Here is a 23893-nt window from a genome sequence, read left to right on the forward strand (position 1 = left end):
GCATGTCTACTCAGGGGAGAGGCGGGTGCGGAGGCGATTCACAATCAGGCCATCTGTAGAGAAGACACTCTCAGCTGGAATTTGGGCATAAGATGAGGTTTGAGTCTGCGTGACCTGCGTGTAGGGAGGGGCAGCAGCCATATCATTAGGAAGAACTAGCTAGATCTGATGGATTTGGTGTGTTAGCCGGCCAAGACGGACTCTACATATTACGTTCAGGCAACATAAAAAAAGATAGAATTATTTTCTGCATGTTAATTCTTCATGATTGAAAGCCTGTGTTCTCCTGGAGCCAAAAAAATAAGAAAAATTTTAAAAAATAAGGCTGAAATGTTTTCTTTGTTAATTCTAGACAGGCACTCTTATGAGACCTCTAAGAGAAGCTAAGACAGGATTTATTGCAGTGGTCTTGTTTATAGGTTTAGTGTTTCCCCTAGGATGGAGTCATAGCAGCTGTGCTAAGGCACGTGGGCCCAGCATAATGTGAGCTTGTGGAATTTTTTAGTGTGTGCAAAGTGCGCCCTGCCAATTTGTTTCTATGTGTCTGCCAGCACAAGAAAGGCTCTTGAGGCCTAGTACCAGGGCCGGTTCTAGCCAATTTGCTGCCCTAGGTGAGATTTTAGACGAGATTTGATATATAAAGAATAAATGAAAAATCTCTTCAATAGACAAATAAACTACAAAAACAGAAACTTATTGACATAGGTAATAGATGACAAAATGGCATCAAACGTATTCACTATTGTATGAACATGTATTAATTGGGGGGTGGACATCACCTCCTCTAGGGGGGTCCGGGGGTATGCTTCAATCTGGTGCACTTTGAGCACAGAATTACTAAAGACCTGATCTAGGGGGTACAACTCTAAACAACCATCTGAAAAAGATCGGTTTACATTTTAATAATCAATAAGTATGTGATCATAACCAATAACCTACCATAGCCAATAACAAATAAATGTAACTTATTTTATTTTTGTTGTTCATTTATATCTTATTTTACCAGTTAACATTTATTTATTTAGGCATATTTGTGTATCTTTGTAACTTTAAACAATGTTTTTGGTTTACTGTCCTATAGTATACATTGGAATGATTTCAAACCTGTTTTTATTTATCCTAATAATTATAAAGGAGTGCCTTGGAAATATGTGTTTACATAATTTGTAAACATATATTTGTTTGAGACCCACTGAGATAACTTAGAGTAAAAGGAACTATCTAAACACTCAGTCCTTTACCTCATTGAGCCTCTCAGTCTGACAGAAGAGCTCTCCTCCACCCTTGTTGTAGAAACATCTACTTCTTATATCCGTTAGCGCAGCTAGCACCAGATTCTAATAACAACAGCGCCGGTACCAGTGCGCCCTCTCTCTCGCTCCCACGTTCGCACTTTGGCTGTGAGCTGCGGGCGTCTGATAAGCCAACATCCCCCACTTTCATCACTTGTAGTGCCCATCGTACAGGGCAAATGAAACGTGTAACCGGGGTGTTACATTTACTTGATTATGAATGTTGTTACATCAAGGCCAAAAATTAGGATGAGCGCCAACGGTAAAAAAAAATGGTTCCCCTCTCAGAGCTACCAGCGCAGCGCCCCCCAGATCTGGCGCCCCTATGCCAACAATCGGCCCCACCAGTACATACAGTGGCAATGATTTAGCAAAAATACACCTTTATTGAACATACACTAACACAAATACTACAAATCCACATAAACAACATTTTTTTTTTTTTGGGTACCTGGCTGGCACCCCCTAGCAACGGCGCTGCACCGCCGCTATTTGTATATAGGAAAAACACTGAGGTTTGTAATCCCTCTGTTTGTGCTGATGTAACTGTCCTTCTCTTCTATGAATGGGGCTCAGATCAGTGTTTTAGAATACATATCATGTTTTATGGCTGAGCTTGCTCATGCTGAAATTGATATCTATCTGAAAAGGGTATTTGAGTTTCTTTTAATCAATTTCTTTTTAATCACAATATTTTTGTGTTGCATCCAAAAAACAATGTTTGTTGGAGTGATTTCCTGTGTTGTCTTGTTTCTTGCAGATCATCACGAATGAGGAAGCCGAGAGGAGGGGTCATGTGTACGACTGCCAGGGCTCCACGTACCTGTTTGACCTGGACTATGTGGAGGACGTGTACACCGTGGACGCAGCTCACCAAGGCAACATCTCCCACTTTGTCAACCACAGCGTGAGTGTGATAAAAGAGGATAACATTACTGTCTTTGTTTAGTGCTGTAAAAGGTACTGAAGGCACTTGTGTACATGGTACATTCAGTAACCATAAAATCAATTACACTATACAGTCAAGTAAACTTTTGTTAACTTTGGTAAGTCATACTGCAGAGTATTTTAAATGCATTACATTTGTATCCATAAGTCTCTGTAACCCTGTAAAATAAATCAGATAAATGTGCAGTGACTTGTTGATGATGTCACTTGCAGTCTTTGCATAGCTCCTCCCTTACTCAGCACATACAATATGCTGTGTATATATTAGGTATGGGTGTAACGGTATACGTACCGAAATTATTCGGTACGGGCCCTTCGGTTCGGTACACGTGTGTACTGAAGTGTACCGAACGAATATAACGTTAAACGTCGCAGCATTCAGAGTAATTTGCTCACATTGGGTTCAATGCATCATAGAGCGAGCAAATCATTTCATTGGACGAGAGGCATACCATGAGAGCTGGTCAGAGGGATGCGTTCAAATGTAGTCAGTAATTTGAGGAAATGGCGACCACAGATAAAGTTGAGGTGGAAACTCCTCCAGCATCATTGAAGTCTCCGGTTTGGGAACATTTTGGTTTCGCAGTTACGTACAAGGATGACGGACAAAGACAGGTGGACCGAACCAAAGCTGTTTGTCGGCATTGTTCAACTAAAATTGGTTACGCGGTTGGCAATACATCAAACTTGCACACTCATTTGAAAAGGCATCACCCGAACGTGAATATCACCGGTACCAAAAGAAAAAAAGACTGAAGTGCAAACCCAACTCCCACTAGCATTTAAGCCTCCACCACTCGCAAAAAGTTCAGACCGAGCCAAAGCTATTACAAACGCCAAATATTCTTATGTTGCCATGTTAGCAAAGCGCTACCTGGCTGTATCTGCTACCTCTGTCCCTAGAGAGGGTGTTCTCCACAGCAGGAGACATTGTTAGTGCCAGCAGATCTGCCCTTTCGGCAAGCAATGTGGACAAGTACATTTTTCTTCAACAAAACATGAAAATACAATGACAAGCAAGTCATAATGTCAAACTGGCTGCTTAGGTTTATTTGAGTGAATATTCACAGTTTAATAATAATTAAAAACCCAAAACTAATACCGTAATTTTCGGACTATAAGGCGCACCTGAATATAAGCCGCAGCAGCTAAATTGAATGATGTTTACATATATAAGCCGCACTGGACTATAAGCCGCAGGTGTTTTAATGTTTAATTACCATATGTAAGGGTTCGTGCACAGAGGGGATTGTCGGGAAAGAGATGGCTGTTTGAGGAAGCTCCCATTTATTAACATTTCAACAAACAAGTTGCATATTTGCATAACGTATTCAAGTGTTACCATTTAGTGCAATAGTAGCTACATAACATGTACTGTGCTGTGTAAACTGTACTGTATCACATAGCGTTTCAGACACACAAACTTTTCAACTTTCAAACTTAAACGGTGCGCTCCCAGCGCACGTACCGGCAGTGATCTACAGCAGCGGTTTTCAACCAGTGGTACGGAGACAAACTGTCTCACTCTCGTAATGTCTGTCTGTCTGTCTTGCTCTCGTTCTGTCTCTCGTACCACTCTCGGTTCCACTTTTACTTTTGCGCGCTACCTGTCTCACTCTTTTCCGGCCTCCAGCTTTTCCTGCTGGAACCCGCCGCTTAAAGTTGGGGGTCCGCGGACCGGCCATAGAGCCCATAGAGTTAAAGGTGGTGGTAAAAATCCATAGATTAGCCGCACCGTTATATAAGCCGCAGCGTCGAAAAATGGGAAAAAAGGCGCGGCTTATAGTCCGAAAATTACGGTAGTTTATGTTTTGTGAGTACTAGTACAGTAAAGTTCAAATACAGATTATTTCAGTTCATCGAAATGCTGCACCTTAATGTTTATTTTATTATATTTTGTATTTATTTGAGTGAATATTCACAGTTTAATAATAATTAAAAACCCAAAACTAATAGTTTATGTTTTGTGAGTACTAGTACAGTAAAGTTCAAATACAGATTATTTCAGTTCATCGAAATGCTGCACCTTAATGTTTATTTTATTATATTTTGTATTTATTTGAGTGAATATTCACAGTTTAATAATAATTAAAAACCCAAAACTAATAGTTTGTTTTGTGAGTACTAGTACAGTAAAGTTCAAATACAGATTATTTCAGTTCATCGAAATGCTGCACCTCAATATTTATTTTATTGTTTTTTGTATTTATTTGAGTGAATACATTATTCACAGTTTAATAATAATTAAGAAAAAACAAAAAATAAGTTATGTTTTGTGATAATTTTTTCTGCTGTACCGAAAACGTACCTAAAAACCGCGGTACGTACCGAACCGAAATGTTTGGGAACCGTTACACCCCTAATATTAGGCTACTTTGAGTACCTCGATAAGCGCTATATACATGAAATGTATTTTTATTATTTGGAAACTTAAAGTTTATTTTGATGTCTGCTATAGTTAAGCAGATTCAGAAAATCTCCTGACACAAGTTGTGTTCTTTCTGCAGTGTAACCCCAACCTGCAGGTATTTAATGTGTTCATCAACAACATTGATGAGAGGCTCCCAAGAATCGCTTTATTCTCAACACGAGCTATCCGGAGCGGAGAGGAGCTCACCTTTGACTACAAGATGCAGAGTAAGGGCCGCTGATTTAGTTTTAATTAACACTGTCTCCAAAATCATCTTTAGGGGCCATCTCGCCACAAAACCAAAATAACAGTTATTTCTCTGCCTGCAGGGCTAGTTATCAGAACAGTTTATTTTGAGCTACCATCTCTGAAGGAAAGGGAAAAAAATGTACAGAAAATCTCAACAGCAATGTGTCTTTGCAGAAATCATCACCCGATTACTCAAGAAGATACACTGACCTTGTTGTGAGCAGTTACATGTAGAAAGTGTTTTATTTTTAAAGAATCTCAGTTGTAATCAACCACCAAAAATGTGTTTTTCATAAGGCCTTTGAGTGTAACTGACTCAAAATTGCCACACATATCCAACTAAACGGGATCTACAAAAAGCCTCAAGAAGCTCTAAAGTCTGCTGAACTAGATGTTTTACTAAATTGTACAATGGGAAATTTTGACTCGTCAACACCAAATATAGTATATAGCAAGGAGGGGGATACACATTTTTTGTAGAAATAAGCAAGGCCTTAAAACGAGATACTCAAAACATCTGCCAAAGATGTGGCTTAGAATTACATGCTTTTACATGATTTATCCAATCATCAAACATTTAGTGTTTATGGTCATTCCATGATGAGGAACAAGCCTATCAGCATATATGCTATTTATGTCCCTAAACAAAAAGCAAACATAATAAAATAAAAACTTAAAAATCCAACTCCGGCTAAAGCACCAGGCAGTGAACCTTACGCAGGAAAAGGCCATAGGCCAGGCTAGAGTTTTGTTCTGTTTTCCTTAGGTTTCAAAGATCAAACTGGACAAAGAACAATGGTTTAAATGGTAACATACCAGAATGCAGGAGAAACATTTGGTGAAGGGCATAGTATAGAAAGTTGCTGGCTTCTCTTCTGAGCCCTCTCCATCCTGCCCTGTGTTTGTCTGCAGTTGACCCGGTGGACACGGAGAGCACCAAGATGGACTCCAGCTTCAACCTGGCGGGGCTTCCCGGCTCCCCGAAGAAGAGGATCCGAGTGGAGTGTCGCTGTGGGTCCGACTCCTGTCGAAAATACCTGTTCTGACAAAGGACTGGTAACACTGCCATCTATGGAGAGACGTTGAAAATTGTACAGATTTTTGTATGCATTTTTATTTTGTTATTGTCTATGAAAGCCGGAATTTAGCCAGAAACTTTTTATATGTGAAATCCTCCAATATAAAAATGATCTAGAATTTAAAATAGAAACTGCATCAGTGGATTGAGTACTTAAAGAAACACATTTTCAATATCTTTCTAACAAAATGGATAGGTCATCATGTAGCTGCACATGGCGAACGTCATGTAAACCGTCACCGCGGGAGAAGACATTGTCACGAGGGCCAAAAAGACGAAACACGCAGAAGCATGAATGGGCCTTTAGGTGACGACAAACTTTGCATTGTAAAATTCTTCCACAGTTTGCAGATCCAGTCTGGACCTTCTGAGCTTACTGTAGTACTAGTAAGTATACGTCCAGATTTGGTGTATCGTCAGCCCCCCCCCCCTCGGCTGATGTTCTGACTGCTCGAGTCTTCACCTCTTGAGATCCTTTTTTAGAGTTCCCACATCTCAACTATTATCTCGATGTCCACTGGTAGAAGTCATGGACAAACATTTTATCCAGATTGTTAGAATATGTCCAACCTCTGCTTGGCTTTAAAACGTCCTCAGCAGCTAGCATTTGTCATTATTCACATGGCTGCACACCACCAGGGAGGAGTAAGAAAATGTTTCTCTGATTATAGTGAACTATGTTTTTTATATTAAAATGGGGAAGATCAAAATGACTCTTTCTATTGGATCTTTTACAGTGTATATATTTTAACATTTGAGTGATTCTTCGTTACTGTCTGATAGGTGGAGAGCAAAACAATGTAAATAAATGGCTTTTACCGGTTGCTGTCATGTTTTCATTGTTGTAGTTTTACTTTATTTAATATTTGCCGGATGTAGAGGGCTGCGTTTTTTGTATGTCTATTCCTAGCAACATTATAACATGGTGCTTTAGATCACTTTCAGCTGTCAGAACATGTTTGAGTCTCACTTCTGGCTGCACAAAGTTAAGAATTTATGTGGTGTTACTTTCAGCCAAACGTCAGACTGTATCAGTATGAACAGAGGTGGTAGAAGTACTTAGAGTGCAGGGGTACTCTGTTACAAGTAAAAGTCCTGCATTAAAAATGTTACTAGAGTAAAAGTTGAAAAGTATTATCATCAAAATATAGTTAAAGATCCAAAAGTAAAAGTAGTCATTGTGCAGATTGTCCCATTTCAGAATAATATATATGATATGTTTTATAATTAGTGATGCATTAAAGATCTCCTATCATGCTGCTATTTGTAGGCCTATATTATGAGTCTCAGATATATAAAAAACATGTCGTCTGTGTTTTGCTCAAAATATCAAACCGATCATGCATTGTAGACATCCCTCATATCCCTCTATTTCAGGCCTGTTAGAGAATGGCTGATTCTGGGTCTGTAGCTGCTGGCCCAGCCCCCTTTGGAGCAAGGCAAGCAGTGAGTTCTGTGACAAGCTGTCTGCTCTGCTCAGATGCAGCTAAATGCTCCTGTGATTCAGTGCCATATCATGTTCCAAACCACTTCAATGATTATTTCTGTAACAGTATGGAGCTCAAATGCACAACGTGGGTACCTTTTTATATCCTGATTTGTTTTAAAAATACTCTCTCGGGGAGAAGGGGGTAAGTTGAACCACCCCCTGTAACCAGGCAACGCCTTATTATTACATTACATTGCATTTAGCTGACGCTTTTATCCAAAGCGACTTACAATAAGTGCGTTCGACCATCAAAATACAAACTTGAAGAAAACAGAATCATATAAGTACATCAGGTTTCATAGAGCTAAAACATTTCAAGTGCTACTCAACTGGCTTTAGATAAGCCAGTCCTTTATTAGTATATAAGTGCTTTGTTAATAATTCTATCGCTCGAAGTGGAGTCGAAAGAGATGAGTTTTCAGTCTGTGCCAGAAGATGTGTAAGCTTTCTGCTGTCCTGATTTCAATGGGGAGCTCATTCCACCATTTTGGAGCCAGGATAGCAAACCCACGTGTTTTTGCTGATGGGAACTTGGGTCCCCCTTGCAGTGCGGGTGCAGCGAGCCGTTTGGCTGATACAGAGCGGAGTGCACACGTTGGGGTGTATTGCTTAACCATGTCCTGGATGTACGAAGGGCCAGATCCATTCGCAGCATGGTACGCAAGTACCAGTGTCTTGAAGTGGATTCTAGCAGTTACCGGAAGCCAGTGAAGAGAGTGGCGTGGTGTGGGAGAATTTAGGAAGGTTGAAGACCAGACGAGCAGCTGCATTCTGGATGAGCTGCAGAGGTCGGATGGCACATGCAGACCAGCCAGGAGGGAGTTGCAGTACTCTAGGCGTGAGATGACAAGAGTCTGGACCAGAACCTGCGCCACTTTCTGGGTCAGCTGGGGACGTTTCCTCCTGATGAGGGTGAAAGAGTGTATCTACAGCAGCGGGTTGTTGCAGCGATGTTTGCAGTGAAGGACAGTTTGTTATCTAGGATCACACCCAGATTCCTTGCAGTCTGAGTCGGGGAAACTAGAGGTGCCGATGTTGATTGTTAGGTCAAGAGTGGGACAATATTTTCCCGGAAGGAAAAGCAGTTCAGTCTTGTCAAGGTTGAGCTTGAGGTGGTGAGCAGACATCCACCGAGAGATGTCTGCTAGGCAAAAAGAGATGCGTGCGACGACCTGAGTCTCTGACAAGGGCGCCGTTTGGCCATTGGCCCCCCCACTTTTCAGCCCTTCCCCACATTTTCGCAGCAGTAGATGCCGTGGAAAACTGTACAAATCCCTTTTCAATAATTCCCCTAAAGTCGCATCTAAAACGCGATCTGATCTAGCTGTGTATATTTTGTTATTTTTGATTGTTATATTCAATCTCACTAGCTACAGGCATGTTTGAAGCTTGTAAAGGGAAGATGACAGCTCTCACTCGCCACTCTGCTGTTCCTCAGCGACGCTCTCCCTCCCTCCCGCTGAAATTATGAATGTGAGGTGTATAGTAATCATAGATAACACGGCACGGTCCGTTAGAGTTTGTTTTTATCTGATTTCAAATAAGCAAATTCTTGGCTTTCAGAGTATTAAACTTGTTTCGGCAAATTCAGATGATAAATAGGCTTACAACTTTGAAGCTTAACGGCATAATTACAAGCGGAGTTCGGAGTAATTTAACGTCACTGCAGACATAACAACTGAGGTTACCTACTGTAACCCCAGCTTCTATGAGTAAATGGCGCAGCCCTCTAAGGCTATCGCTATAGAGAACCGCAGTGACGCGTCGTAAAACCAGGAAGTAAGTTAGCATTTTTAGCACTTCCGGTTCCTTCCTCAAAAAGCAATGCATTTTTTCCATAGGGTTTTGGAAAATAGCTCGAAATAAGGTCTGTGGTTGACACAAATTTAAGAGATAAGTCACGTTTTGTTCTACGACATTAAATACATCAGCAGTGACCCCACTGGGGATTTTTTAAGAGTTTACGTGTCTGAAAAACGATGGTTGTTACCGAGTGGCTGAATAGGACTACAGAAATTGTCGAGGCCGTTGTACGTCATTACGCAGAACACGTAAACATTCCCGCTAAGTTTGTTTTCCCCTGTGTTCTGCTTGAAAGCAAGTACCTGCCTATCTTTAGTATCTGTATATCTATATCTGACTATTAGAATCTGTATTTTTGAAATTGTCGTTTTTAACACAGTAGTTTTAGAAAGTATAGAATAATTAATTACCAGTGTTTTCCAATTTTACTCGGCAGTTTGTTTCTTTAGCTAACGTTAGCTAAAGCTAGCGCTACTAGTTAGCTACGCAATGGTTTGTTGCTTTGCTCCGGGTTGCAGCCACAGGTCTTCGCATGAAACGTGCTTGTTCTATCGTTTCCCGGCCAATGTTTTCCAAAGGAGAGTGGATTCGTGTCATGAGGTAAGCTGACGTTACATTTTTGTCCATGTCACGGTGAAATGTAAATGATGGGTAGTGACTGTATGATATCGCCGTTTTAGAGATGGCGCTGCTGAAAAGACCGCAACATAAGTAAATATAATGAATACATCCTATTAAAACCTGTGTGGCTTATATGATAAGTCTAATTAGTACAAGCAGCATAACGTTTCACCATGTAACTAAAGATTGTAGTCAGGGAAATCAGTTTGACAAATTGAACTAATAACAAATCACCTCTGGCTGGCAGAGAACTCTCTGCTCCATAGCTTCTCTTGGACGTAAAATCACATGTACATTTTACATTTATATTCCATTTAATATTTCATCCCTCACATACTTTTGTATATAATAACTTATATTTTGTTTTTCTTGTTATGCTGCTGCAACACAAACATTTCCCATATTGGGATCAATACAGTAATATCTTAATTAATTAAGAAATATAACTATTATAATTAGTGTAGCAGCTGACACCTATTTTCAATATGGATTAATCTACCATTTATTTCTTTAGTTCAATTTTGATCTATAAAAATGTCAAATAGAGAAAATGTTCACGAGACTTATCAAAGTGCAAGGTTATATCTTTAGATCTTTTGTTTTAGCCTATGTACTGTATGTCTTAATACTCTTACAGTATATGTGACGGTGTGACTTCCATGAAACTAGCACTTGGTGCCAGTAAGGATGTTCCTCACGCAGGCTGAATGTTTCTCCTTCCTTACTGACACAGAAGCCCTTGATTTGCAATGCTTCACTAATTGTCATTTCCCTGGCTCCGTAGGGACACTTTACCTCCAGCACAGCGGAAGACCCTACCAAACCATCTGGAGATGCCCCCAACATTCCTGATAGGGAGAGCCACAAATCTGACTCATGGACCTGCATCTGGGTTGCAGTGGTGAATGCCTTGACGCCCTCACATTCATTCATAGTCCCCCACTGTACAGACAAAACACCATCAAGGGCCTGTTGTTGCCCTAGCATCCTGACAATAAGGGAAGCAGTCACACGCTTGGACCTCAGGACAGCTCCAAAGTTGCTGGCAGTCAACCTTCCTTTCCTGAACAAATGCCAGTTTGGGTTGGTTCGCTGACCAGCAGTGTTGGGTGTAACGCGTTACAAAAGTAACGGAGTTACAGTAATATTACTTTTTGCTGTAACGAAGTAATGTAACGCATTACTAATGAAATTTGGGTAATATATTACCCGTTACAATTCTCAGTAACGCAGTTACACAACACATTTTATCCCGAAATTAAATGGTGTTTTGTTTTTTAAGAATTTACAAATATCGCGAGACATTCCGACACCAGAGAAAAAATGTGCGGGTAGATTAATAAACCTGATGCATTGTTTACTATTGGGTTAAGATGGCGGGAGGAACTTTTGAGCGATGGGTGTTCTCACATTATTATCAGTTCATTAGAGAAAAAGATAAAAACATAATAGTCAAGTGCAATCTATGTTCGTCGGCAGCAAAGGAATTGTCTACATCAAGAAATAGCACTAGCAACTTAAAGAAACACCTGGACCGGTGCCACGCTAACACTAAGTTAGTTGAGAGATCTGCCGGCTCGGAGAAAAGAAAATATACAGAAGACGTGAGTGCAGGCAACACAAGTTAACATTCTCTCGGTCTTCTATGATTCTGGAACCACGAGAAGTTAAGAGACTCGTTGCAGAGTATGTTGTGGAAGACATGCAAAATCCCTGTCAACACCACCAATGACAAGGTAAGCTAACGTTGCAATAGAAACTTTTTAATACAGTAGATTACTGGGCCATACCGAGGCTGTACTACCATGTTAGCGACCAGCGACGTAATTGTAATGTTGTTAGTGTGTGTGTGTGTGTGTGTGTGTGTGTGTGTGTGTGTGTGTGTGTGTGTGTGTGTGTGTGTGTGTGTGTGTGTGTGTGTGTGTGTGTGTGTGTGTGTGTGTGTGTGTGTGTGTGTGTGTGTGTGTGTGTGTGTGTGTGTGTGTGTGTGTGTGTGTGTGTGTGTGTGGACTCGCATCTTATTCCACTCGCTTTGTACATGGTTAGCTTAAATGTTATACTGCTGCCTGGTGGTAAAAAGATGCATTGCCTATACATAAGCACCTATCATTACAGTAATATTACCGGTATTTAAATATTATTTAGCCCAGTTATAAATGGAGCATTAGTTTATTATCTAGCATAACTTTAATATCTCTATCTTCTTAATTTTCAGCAAGTGTTGCCAGATAGAAAGACATTTGCCAAAGAGTTGGATAAAGAATATGCTATCATGGAAAAGGAGCTGAGGAAAACAATCGATGCCCAGGATTATGTGTCAACAACGGCAGACATATGGAGTGCTAACAACAAAAGTTTCTTGGGGGTGACTGTGCATTGGATCGATGCAGATACCTTGAAACGAAAGAAGGCTGCGATCGCTTGTAGAAGATTTAGGGGTCGACACACGTACGACGCAATAGCAACAGAGCTGGAGGACATTTTCTCTCAATATGGACCTACCAACGATAAAGTGACTGCATGTGTGACGGACAACGGGAGTAACTTTGTGAAGGCGTTCAAGGAGCATCAGCAGCGGCAAGTGTAGTCCGATGAGGAGGAAGATGAGGTGGATGGCGATGGTGAGGCAGACTTTACAGACCTTCACAGTGTGCTTGCCGCCGCCAAAGATGATAATGCCCAGGACGGGCTATGTGTACTGCCTCCCCATCATAGATGCGCAGCCCATACACTTAATCTAATTGCGAACAATGAGGTTGATAAATGGCTGTCATCTAACGTAGAATCTAGAGCTGTGTATCGTAGTGCTACGTAGTGTTCAGCGTTGTGGACGAAGGACAGCCGCTCCACAGTCGCATCAGAGTTCCTGGAAGAGGTCAGTGGTCGAAAATTGATTGTTCCCACAGTAACAAGGTGGAACTCATACTTTGACGCCTATTCTCGGATCACAGAAATTCCCCTCACTGACATCAATAATATCTGCACACAATTTCAAATGAAATGTATGAACGACAGGGAATACCAATTTCTCAAGGAATACTGTTCCATTATGAAGCCTTTCACAGTTGCACTGGATATCTTACAGGGTGAGGACACTTGTTTTTATGGAACGCTTCAACCAACACTAGAAGTTCTCATGGGAAAAATCTTAGCAATGAAAACTGGCCTATCAGCAATGACCACTGGGCTGCCTGAAGTTATTGTGGGAGCAATCAAAACTCGATTTGCCGCAATAATTGACTCCAAGGAAGCGCTGCTTGCCGCTGTCTCACTGCCTAAGTTTAAGCTGCGTTGGGTAAAAGAAGAAGCCAGAAGAGACTATATCAAGATACTCCTCATGTCAGAGTGTCGTTCCCTAACAACACAAGAGCCTGCAGCCCTCATGCCCGATGTCCCTCAACCTGCTGCTGTTGCCTCCAGCGAGGAGGATTTTTTTGCCTTTGACTTACAGCCCGTTACCACAGCTGATGCGCCCATGTCTGTGGAAACAGAGGTAATGTCTTATTTTAATTCTGCCCCTACGATGGAAAGTCTGCACCAGTTTCCAAGAATTAAAAAAATCGCACTCCGCTGTAATGCCCCAACGCCATCCAGTGCAACAGTAGAAAGACTTTTCAGTCTTGGAAATCTTGTGCTCACCCCAAAACGCAACCGTCTCGGTGATGGACGCTTTCAACGCCTTTTCCTGATGCGCTTCAACCGTCATTTCAGTCAAGGCGGTAATGGAATAGGCCAGCCCCCCACCATAGAAAAATAAGTAGGCTATAGGTCAAGGCTTTAAGGGCTTTCATACTTAAATGTATTTTACGAGCATTAATCGGCTGTATTCTACCTCTGTTTTGGCAGTAACAGGTTTCCTGTTTATTTGTTTTATTTTCAATATTCCAATGTGTGTGTTAAATATAGTGGAGCTTCATTTGTTTTGTGAAGTATTTCCTACGAGGCCTTTTTTGTATTTAGATTTGACCAGACTTTGTTTGGTAGCCTATGTTCTAGGCGTTGTTTGGCAAATAGCAGGGCTCCTATTTTTGGCCTACGTTGCATTTAGTAGCAATTTTAAGCAATGTTTGGCTTACATGTTAATAGTGTTGAACTGAAAATGGCTGAGCCGTAAGCTATTCTTTGAGGCATAATCCTTTTCGTATTTCTTCTTTGTCCACTAAATACATTCAAACTTCTTGTGCTTGGAACTTGAATTAAATAAAAGAAAGTAACAAAAAGAAAAATATTTTGCACACCTTGTCATTTCATAATGTTATAGATTTCATTATAGTGAGCTCTAGCTCTATTGTATTTAATATATATATAGGCCTAGACTTATAAATATTTACAGTATCTCTACTATAATTGATCAGACTTTGATCCTTTGTCTGCTTTAAATAAGTTTATAAGTTGTTACAGGGTGTCCGCGGGGTCTTAAAAAGTATTAAAAGTTGATCAATCAATTTAGTGAAAATTAAGGCTATTAAAAAGTATTAAACGGCATTTTCCAAGGTATTAAGAAGGTCCACAGCAACGACAACATGAAACATTGAAACACCCTTTAATTTACTGAAATGACATGTCGGGAAACCCCCCAAGGCGGCCTCATGCATAGCGCGCGCCGTAAAATGCTGCTTATTATTTTAAGTTTCGTTGCCTTGCTCCGCTCTGTGGGGGGGGGGGGAACTAAGCGACAACGGTAACGGGTCCCACGGTGGGTAGACCGGCATACGCAACGCTCTGGGGGTCCAACGGCTCCGTGTGTAAGCCCTATATGATCATTTTCTGATAACGATGAAATAGCCCGCCTCCCTCTCCCCGCGTCTCCTGCTGCTGCTGGGCTGTCAGAAGAGGGGGAGGAAAAGAGGCAGGCACCGTTTATTAAATATTCTTATATTATTATACAGAGAACAGAGTCGTTATCAATTTGTTTGAAAGCTCAATAAATAACAAAGAAGACCTCTGACCGGCACTTTTCTAATTTTGTACGGAAGATTTCAACTTTAACGGACATGTTGACCGGCGGAACATTTTTTTTACGGAAACTGCCGCACGGTCCCCTCGTTCCTTGGAAGAGGCGGTGAGGTGGGTGTTTTTCATCTGCTGTGGACTACCGGAGAGATATACAGCAGGAGAACACGCCGTCCACCGCGGAGAATAAACAGAAGGGCAACCATGCTCCGGGGTCTTCTTCACTGCTTTTGGTGTATTTCGGGAGGCAGCAGCGCCACTTACAGGCCTCGTTTCCAGCATTTCCAGCGGTCTAGTGTGAACGGACACGTTAATGAATCGAATGCGTGTGAACGGAAGCCTTTTTTGCGCTTGCGTATGCGTCCTCGTGGGGTCGGGGTCTAAGCCAAACTATATCCGGTCACATAGATCTGCTATTTTAAAGTAAAGTCAACACATATCGACCCTAAATATAGTCTATATTAAGAACGAAAAAAATCATAACATATATATCCTTTTTTGTAAACGTATGACAAATGTGTGAGGGTGATGACGTCAGAGCATCGTCCTATGTGCCAGGGCTTAGCCCCGGACAGCCCCAGCCCAATTTAACCCCTGGGTATTTGAGAGGGTGCTCCTATATGGCATTACCCCGCTGAAGCTCACCAAAGTTTAACATATTTCATAGTTCAAAGTTTTTGTCAATTGTTTTGTTTATTGGTCAAATACTGGTTTCTAATGGTTTCTGAGGAGTTTTACTGGAATGAAAGAACACAGAGTCTACAGAAGCAAAAAAGCAGCATACTGCACTAAACCTGACCTTCACAGAGAGGTTGAAGTTCATGTGGAAAGGAGGCTTCAGTAGTCTGTCTGCACTCTGTTTAGTTTTGCTATCTTACTATCAATATAGTAAATGTGAGGTAAAGTGTGTAGCCAATGTAACCGGTTAGAACTCAAAGTTGGAATGAGGTCTTAAAATGTATGGAAAGGGTCTTAAAAAAGGTCTTAAAAGGTATTAAATTTGACTTCAGGATTCCTGCATATACCCTGTGTTAGTAGCCTTAAGGGCCTACACAGTTGTTATGCTATACCACATTGCCCTTCACTGGATGTATAATGAGCTGCACTAAACTACATTTTAGCATTTAAAATAACTAGCCATTCTTTTGCGGTTATTTTGATGAAAGTAACTAAAAAAGTAACTAAAGTAGTGTAACTCATTACATTTCAGAGACAGTAATATTGTAATGTAACTTATTACTTTCAAAAGAGAGTAATAAGTAATATGTAATATATTACATTTTGGAAGTAACTTGCCCAACACTGCTGACCAGTGGTAGCCACCTGAATTGCCCTCTGTTGTTCTTCAGACAATGCCATGCTTGCCACAATTTCCTCAGGTCCCGGAGGCCCGACAGATTTGATAATTTCAGGAACAGTAAGTGTTTCCAAGCTGTAGTGCTCCTCTTCTGGCTCGGGGGAGAGAAGCCAAGAAATTCCTGAAAACCTGCCCCCGAGTCTGTCCCTCAGCCAGTCACGATCTTCGGAGGTGGGCTCTCTTGTAAGCGGGTTAAATTAGTTATTGGTTTTAACAGTCACATTAAAACAGTTACTAAATCAGCTGACTATCACCTAAAGAACATATATAGGATTAAAAGACTAATGTCACAGCAGGATTTGGAAAAACATGTCCATGCTTTTATTTTCAGTAGACTGGACTACTGCAATGGTGTCTTCACAGGTCTCACTAAAAGATCTATTAAAAAGCTGCAGCTGATTCAGAACACCTCACTAACACTAAGAAAGTGGATCACATCGCTCCAGTTCTGAAGTCTTTACACTGGCTTCCTGTGTGTCAAAGAATAGATTTCAAAATACTGCTGCTGTTTTTAAAGCACTGGATGGTTTAGGACCAAAATGCATTTCTGACCTGCTAAATGATGAACCATCCAGATCTCTCAGGTCTTCAGGGACCGGTCAGCTTTCTGTCCCCGGAGTCAGAACTAAACATGGTAAAGCAGCGTTCAGTTATTATGCTCCAAATATCTGGAACAAACTCCCAGAAACCTGCAGGTCCGCTGCAACTCTTACTACTTTTAAATCCAGGCTGAAGACTTTTCTTTTTGTCGCTGCTTTTAATTGAACTATTCATATCTAAGACTGCACTGTAACTTTTATCCATGTATTTTTTCTTTTAATGTTTATTTTATTAGCTTTTCTTTTTAATGAATGATTTTAAATGCTATTTTCTTAATGTCTTTCCTTTTTTGTAAAGCACTTTGAATTACCTTATGTTGAAAAGTGGTATATAAATAAACTTGCCTTGCCTAATAAAGATTTCATGTGACACATACAATTGATTTGTTGATGGGAATTAATGTGAATAAATTAACTCTAGGTTAACGGTACTCTTGCTATCACTCCTCACCGACACTATAAACCTTGTCCCTCATGCTAGCCCTGACAACACCGGTAAGCACACCTTCATCTAGGCTGCACTGTTACGTGTCCTGACTTGTAGTGGTTCTCTCCTCTGTCCACACTCTCCTTTTCATCTTTGTAAAACGGTATCAGACTGGTAATTGACACAGCCATGACTTCTAGTTAAATTCAGTGTGGCTAAAATGAAAAGCTTTGTTAAAATATGCAAGCACGCGAAATTCAAATTCAGCTTTATTGTCAAAAATTCTACATGTACCAGAAATATCGAAATATCGTTTCCCACAGTGTGACATGTATACATAAAACAAAACAAAAGGGCCTAGATAAACTTGGTATACATTAAACAAAACAAAAAGGGCCTAGATAACCTAATAATGTTTGGCTCTATGAAACCTGATGTACTTATATGATTCTGTTTTCTTAAAGGTTGTATCTTCCTGGTCGAATGCACTTATTGTAAGTCGCTTTGGATAAAAGCGTCAGCTAAATGCAATGTAATGTAATGTAATAACCGGGGTATACAGTTTAAAATGTTAATATATTTTGTAACTGCCTCTGTGTCAGTCAGCGCAGTATTTCTGAGTTATTTATTTTGGTAGGAACCAAAGTTCTCTAAGGCGGAACCTTTGTTTTTATATCGCCTGTTTCCGTCAGGACATACTTTAGCGTAACACTCATCCGAAAAGTCCGCTGATTTAGTACATGTTTTTCAGTGCTGATGCATCTGCAAAATAGCTCTTAGCATCAAGATAAACAATCGTACAGAGTAATACCAAGCTACACAATTTTCCTCATGCAATGCAGCTACTAAGGTATATTTTGCTGACGTTTTTTGTGTGTGTTTTCTGTTCTTGTTTGTATTAAATTGTTTTTATACAGCTAAGGGCTAACACATGTTGGGCTTAGTTAGATTGGTCTTTGTGTTTTGTTGAATTATATGTAACCAAAGTGTATTGTGTATACAGTAGCCTAATTGAAAGTGACGACATTACCAGGACAATGTTGGGATATTACTGTATGTTTTGTTATTATTTTGACTAGTGATTATTGTATTTGTGTATTATGTTTTTTGATTACAGTTTTCACGGTCTGGATGAACCAAATAAATCCTGCCAGTAAATTAAAAACTCGTTGCTGTCGTCTGTACTGAGGGAATTACAGTGAAAACTTAACTGCTCACGAAGACAGCACCAAAGAGCAGTGAATGACAACAGTAAGGCAAGTAAGATGTCCCGAAATGGCGAAGAGCACACAATTGCAGATGTACATTTCCCAGACATGGAGTCACACGCACCTGACAAGACAGAGTGTGTGCACGAGCACAGCTCAACCGTGCAGCCACAAGCGACTGAAGGCATCATAGTGGACAACCCCGCTTCCTCAGAAGAGCCACCATTAGGCCAAAGAGTCCGCAGAATGACGGAAAAGGGTCAAGAACAGCATGATGAGCAAGTAATAAAGGTTGCACATCGGTTCAGTGTGTGCTATGAGAAGTGGAAGGATGCCACAAAAGAAGCCAACCAAGCGCTGAGTGGAAAGTGCTCAGACGACCTGCTAGATGGACAAATGACTAAAGTACGCAATACCTCTAGGAGTCTAAATGACGTTTATGACGATTGGAAATGCCTTGAGGTTCCTGACCTTAACACACGTCGCAAAATTGACACCTGTGAAACAGTAACAAAGAAGATGGTTAAGGATGCAATGGACCTTATAGATGCAAGGGAGGAAGCTACAGCCCATAGGCATACTACAAGTCAAAGACATGAAGAACATCGAGTCATTGAAGAGGTAATGTCTGTAGCCTCAGGAAGGACAGGCATTAGCTCTCGCCACACTAAGTGCTCCTCTGCAAGCAGGAATAGTGCAGCTGCTGAGGTTGCTGCCAACAAAGCCACCTTAGAAGTACAGCTGGAGCAAGAGCATTATATTAAAGAGCTTCAGAGACTGGAAGTTGAAGCCGCTCAGCTAAAAGCCAAACAAGAGGCTGAAAATGCAGAGAGACAAAGAGTGCTAGAAGCCAAGCGCAGAGAACTAGATCGATTGGAGACTATTAAGAAGCTAAAGGCTGCCGAGGCACGACAGCAAGTATATGACCAGAGTATACATTCATGTCCGGCAACTAAGGGCGACGGCTCAGATGAAGAAATAAATTATCTTCTCCATCGTGGCTCTGTGAAGAAAGAAGAGGAAGTCAAGCCTCAAACTATAAATGATCTTCTCCATCGTGTCTCTGTGAAGAAAGAAGAAGAAGTCAAGCCTCAAACTAGCCCGCTGCGGCACCATTTTACACCACCAGCTGGAGCACAAGCAAGGCAAGAAAACAAATATGAAGATGGCACAACAGCTCTCGTCAAAGCACTCGCAGAAGCCATCAGTGCGAGTCGCATTCCTCTACCTGAACCTACAGTGTTCAGTGGTGACCCACTCCGATTCAACGACTGGAAAGTGTCCTTTCAGACGCTCGTTGACAGGAAGAACATACCAGCTGAAGAGAAGATATATTATCTACGCAAGTATGTGGGTGGATCTGCTAAAAGGGCCATAGAGAGCTACTTTTTACTTTGCACAGAGCCAGCGTATTATGCAGCATGGGACATCCTAGAAGAGCGATACGGCAATCCATTCCTCATCGCCAAGGCCTTCAGAGAGAAGCTCGACACGTGGCCCAAGATAAGCTCCAAAGGCAGTATGGAACTTCAAGAACTCGCCGACTTCCTGCGCTGCTGTGAGGCAGCCATGTCTCAGATCAGAGGTCTTGAAATACTTAATGATTGCAACGAGAACCAGAAAATTCTCTCTAAACTCCCAGACTGGTTGACTTCAAGGTGGAATAGGAAAGTCATAAAAGCAGAAGAAGACACTCACATGTTCCCGAGCTTCAGCCAGTTTGTCAAGTTTCTCACACGTGAAGCTAAAATCGCTTGCAGCCCAATAACATCTCTTCATGCTCTTAAGCCAAGTGAAAGGATTCCAGACAAGAGTGTAAAGAGCGGAGGTCCTGGAGCAAAGGTGTTAGCAACCACCTCAGATGAGAAAGCCGTCGTCACAAGCTGTGTCTTCTGTGAGAAGGCAGGACACAGTCTACAAAGGTGTTACAAGTTTATGCAAGGGACAATCTTGGAGCGAATCAAGTTTGTTCAAGAAAATAAATTGTGTTTTGGCTGTCTCAATTTTGGCCACCGATCTAAAGATTGTAGAGAAAGAGACAGCTGCGACACCTGTGAGAGAAGACACCCAACTTGTCTTCATGACGATCGCACCAAGGAAGAAAGGATGTCTACAAGATCTGACAGAGCAAGGTACAGTGACAAAGACAAAGAAGAGTACAAAGAATGGAAGAATGAACAGTCACAAGACCAGTCAGAGAGACCATCACGTGAGGCGACGGCACTTAGAGTCATCCAGAATGTTGGAGACACTCATACCTCCACAATAATTCCAGTGTGGGTGTCATCTACAAGTGTGCCAAGTCGTGAAGTTCTGGTGTACGCACTCCTTGATACACAAAGTGACACAACCTTTATCCTTGACGAGACAGCGAAGGCTCTCAATGCTAAGAGTGAACCAGTTCAGCTAAACCTCTCCACGTTGGCTTCAAGAAACACAATCGTGTCCTGTCGGAAGCTAGCTGGTCTACAAGTTAGAGGTTTTTATTCAGACAAGATAATCACTCTTCCAGTGACTTACTCAAGAGAGTTTATCCCTGCAAACAGAGACCATATTCCCACACCAGATACGGCGAAAGCATGGCCTCATCTTGAACACATTGCAGATGAGATCGCTCCTCAGCAAAGCTGTGATGTCGGCCTGTTAATTGGCTACAACTGTGCCCAAGCCCTCGTTCCAAGACAAGTGGTGCCTGGTGAGGAACACCAGCCGTTTGCACAGAAGACAGACTTGGGCTGGAGTGTAGTGGGATATGGCAACCTGTGTCTCAACTATGGAGATGCAATTGGAATAAGTCACCAAGTCATGGTGAAGCAAGTGATGCCAGGTCTACCGTCCTCTTCAGACCTCACAAAGGAAGTGCACTATGTCTGTAGGACACAGATCAAAGAAGTTCTCTTACCTGCAGATGTCATCAAGATGCTGGAGTCTGACTTCGTTGAAAGAGCGTCGGAGACCAGCCCCATCTCTCAAGAAGATCTAAGGTTCCTGTCAAAAATGGAAAAGAGCATCAAGTTAAAGAGCGACGGTCATTACGAAATGCCGCTGCCATTCAAGAAAGAAAGACCTAACTTACCTGATAATAAGATCTGTGCTATCCATCGTCTCAGGTGCCTAGAAAGAAAGCTGAGAAGAAACGACCAGTACTACAAAGACTACAAGACCTTCATGGATGAGACCATAAGACGCGGAGATGCAGAAAAGGTCCCGGAGGAAGACATCCACAAAGCTCCAGCTTGGTACATTCCGCATCATGGGGTGTATCATCCACAAAAGCCTGGGAAGATACGCGTTGTCTTCGATTGCTCCGCCAAGTACCAAGGAACGTCCTTGAACGACCACCTCCTGACGGGTCCTGAGTTGACAAACACCTTGGTGGGAGTTCTGTATCGCTTCCGAAGAGGTCCTGTGGCAATCATGTGTGACATCGAACGCATGTTTCACCAGTTCCATGTTAAGGCAGAAGACCAAGATTACCTGCGGTTCCTTTGGTGGGACAATGGAGATCTCGAAAGCCAACCTTCCATCTATCGGATGAAGGTCCACTTGTTTGGTGCAGCATCGTCACCTGGCTGTGCCAACTATGGGCTGAAGCATGTCGCTGCTGAAGGACAAGGAAACTTTAGTGACGACACCATAAAGTTCCTTCAACGGAACTTCTACGTTGATGATGGATTGTCAAGTGTAGCATCTGAAGACCAAGCGATCCAACTGGTGAAAGAAGCAAGAGAGCTTTGCAGCACAGGCAAACTCCGGCTGCATAAGTTTATCTCTAACAGCAAGAAGGTCCTAGACACAATCCCAAAAGAAGAATGTGCTGCAGCTGCCAAAGACAAGGACATGGCATTGGGTGAACTGCACATGGAAAGAGCACTCGGTGTGCAGTGGTGCGTGGCTTCTGATTCATCCAGTTCAGAGCCCCTGACACCAAACCACATTTTGACCATGAAGTCCACGATACTCGCTCCACCTCCTGGGAAGTTCGTCAAGGAAGATCTATACCTACGCAAGAGATGGCGTCGAGTTCAATTCTTATCCAACCACTTCTGGACAAGATGGAAGAAGGAGTACCTCCTGAGCCTCCAACAGAGACAGAAGTGGACCAAAGATCGCAGGAATGCAAAGGTCGGCGATGTTGTACTCCTGCAAGATGATACTACACCACGTAACCAGTGGAGGATGGCAAAGGTTATCGAAGTGTACCCAGGAAAGGATGGGAAGGTGCGAAGACTCAAGTTGCTCATCAGCGACTCAACCCTTGATGAGAAAGGAAAGCGTATCTCCAAACCTGTCCACCTGGAAAGGCCCATCCATAAGACGGTGACGCTGATGGAAGCAGACTGAAGACTCCGGCCTCTCTCTTTCTTTTCCTCCCCTCTCTCTCTCTATCTGTCTCACTACAGGTGCAGTCATGGTGATCATTCTCTGGGAAGCCAAGGACTGAAGTTTAGTTTTTTGTTTATCTTTTCTACGCAGTATGTTGTCTCTCAATAGTTGAAGAAAATCATATACATGTGATATGTTTTGGTGGGAGTGTAACTGCCTCTGTGTCAGTCAGCGCAGTATTTCTGAGTTATTTATTTTGGTAGGAACCAAAGTTCTCTAAGGCGGAACCTTTGTTTTTATATCGCCTGTTTCCGTCAGGACATACTTTAGCGTAACACTCATCCGAAAAGTCCGCTGATTTAGTACATGTTTTTCAGTGCTGATGCATCTGCAAAATAGCTCTTAGCATCAAGATAAACAATCGTACAGAGTAATACCAAGCTACACAATTTTCCTCATGCAATGCAGCTACTAAGGTATATTTTGCTGACGTTTTTTGTGTGTGTTTTCTGTTCTTGTTTGTATTAAATTGTTTTTATACAGCTAAGGGCTAACACATGTTGGGCTTAGTTAGATTGGTCTTTGTGTTTTGTTGAATTATATGTAACCAAAGTGTATTGTGTATACAGTAGCCTAATTGAAAGTGACGACATTACCAGGACAATGTTGGGATATTACTGTATGTTTTGTTATTATTTTGACTAGTGATTATTGTATTTGTGTATTATGTTTTTTGATTACAGTTTTCACGGTCTGGATGAACCAAATAAATCCTGCCAGTAAATTAAAAACTCGTTGCTGTCGTCTGTACTGAGGGAATTACATATTTAATTTAAAGTGTTCAAAGTGCAGTTTCAGTGCAAGTCAGTTGAAACGATCTTAAGTTGGCGTGACGTTGAAGTCGTGCGACCCTGCTGCTGTACTGGCTTGTAGTTCGTTTATAGCATAACGTTAGCATTTCGCTATTGGCGACTAGATTTATGATTCAGAAATTATAAAAGTAGGGTTGTGACATGTGGAGATTATCCGGCTGAACAAAACGTGATCCCTCTCTTAAATGTGTGTCAACCACAAACCTTATTTCGAGCTATTTTCCAAAATCCTATGGAGAATTTGCATTGGTTTTTCAAGAA

General features: G+C 41.6%; 2 protein-coding genes across 7 annotated transcripts in view; both read left to right on the forward strand.

Annotated features, from left to right (window-relative positions):
* LOC307035971 (histone-lysine N-methyltransferase SUV39H1-like) overlaps positions 1 to 6801 on the forward strand; it is a 48997-nt gene extending 42196 nt beyond the window's left edge. For all 3 annotated transcript variants that reach the window (XM_079675880.1, XM_079675881.1, XM_079675882.1), the window contains exons 4-6: positions 2053 to 2199; positions 4748 to 4877; positions 5812 to 6801. In XM_079675880.1, the coding sequence (XP_079532006.1) occupies positions 2053 to 2199; positions 4748 to 4877; positions 5812 to 5945 (411 nt within the window). In that variant the 3' untranslated portion in view covers positions 5946 to 6801. The remainder of the gene's footprint in view (positions 1 to 2052; positions 2200 to 4747; positions 4878 to 5811) is intronic.
* Positions 6802 to 7454: 653 nt separating this feature from the next.
* On the forward strand, positions 7455 to 23551 carry LOC307035970 (uncharacterized protein). Of its 4 annotated transcripts, none has more exons than XM_079675878.1 (3): positions 8411 to 9869; positions 10675 to 10791; positions 18344 to 23551. In XM_079675878.1, exon 3 carries the CDS (start codon positions 18492 to 18494, stop codon positions 22776 to 22778), a length of 4287 nt encoding a protein of 1428 aa, XP_079532004.1. In that variant the 5' UTR covers positions 8411 to 9869; positions 10675 to 10791; positions 18344 to 18491; the 3' UTR covers positions 22779 to 23551. The 4 variants fall into 4 exon arrangements, with proteins under 4 accessions (XP_079532005.1, XP_079532004.1, XP_079532003.1 ...); XM_079675877.1 differs by lacking the exons at positions 8411 to 9869; positions 10675 to 10791 and adding exons at positions 10837 to 11626; positions 12106 to 18076; XM_079675879.1 differs by lacking the exons at positions 8411 to 9869; positions 10675 to 10791 and adding an exon at positions 7455 to 8348.
* The last annotated feature ends 342 nt before the right edge of the window (positions 23552 to 23893 follow it).

The sequence above is a fragment of the Notothenia rossii genome (assembly GCF_949606895.1).
Source record: "Notothenia rossii genome assembly, chromosome: 4".
Classification (NCBI taxonomy): domain Eukaryota; kingdom Metazoa; phylum Chordata; class Actinopteri; order Perciformes; family Nototheniidae; genus Notothenia; species Notothenia rossii.

What these genes read in the sequence shown, in the direction of transcription:
- LOC307035970 (XM_079675879.1), top strand. Translation starts at nt 18,492, where the DNA reads ATGTCCCGAAATGGCGAAGAGCACACAATTGCAGATGTACATTTCCCA.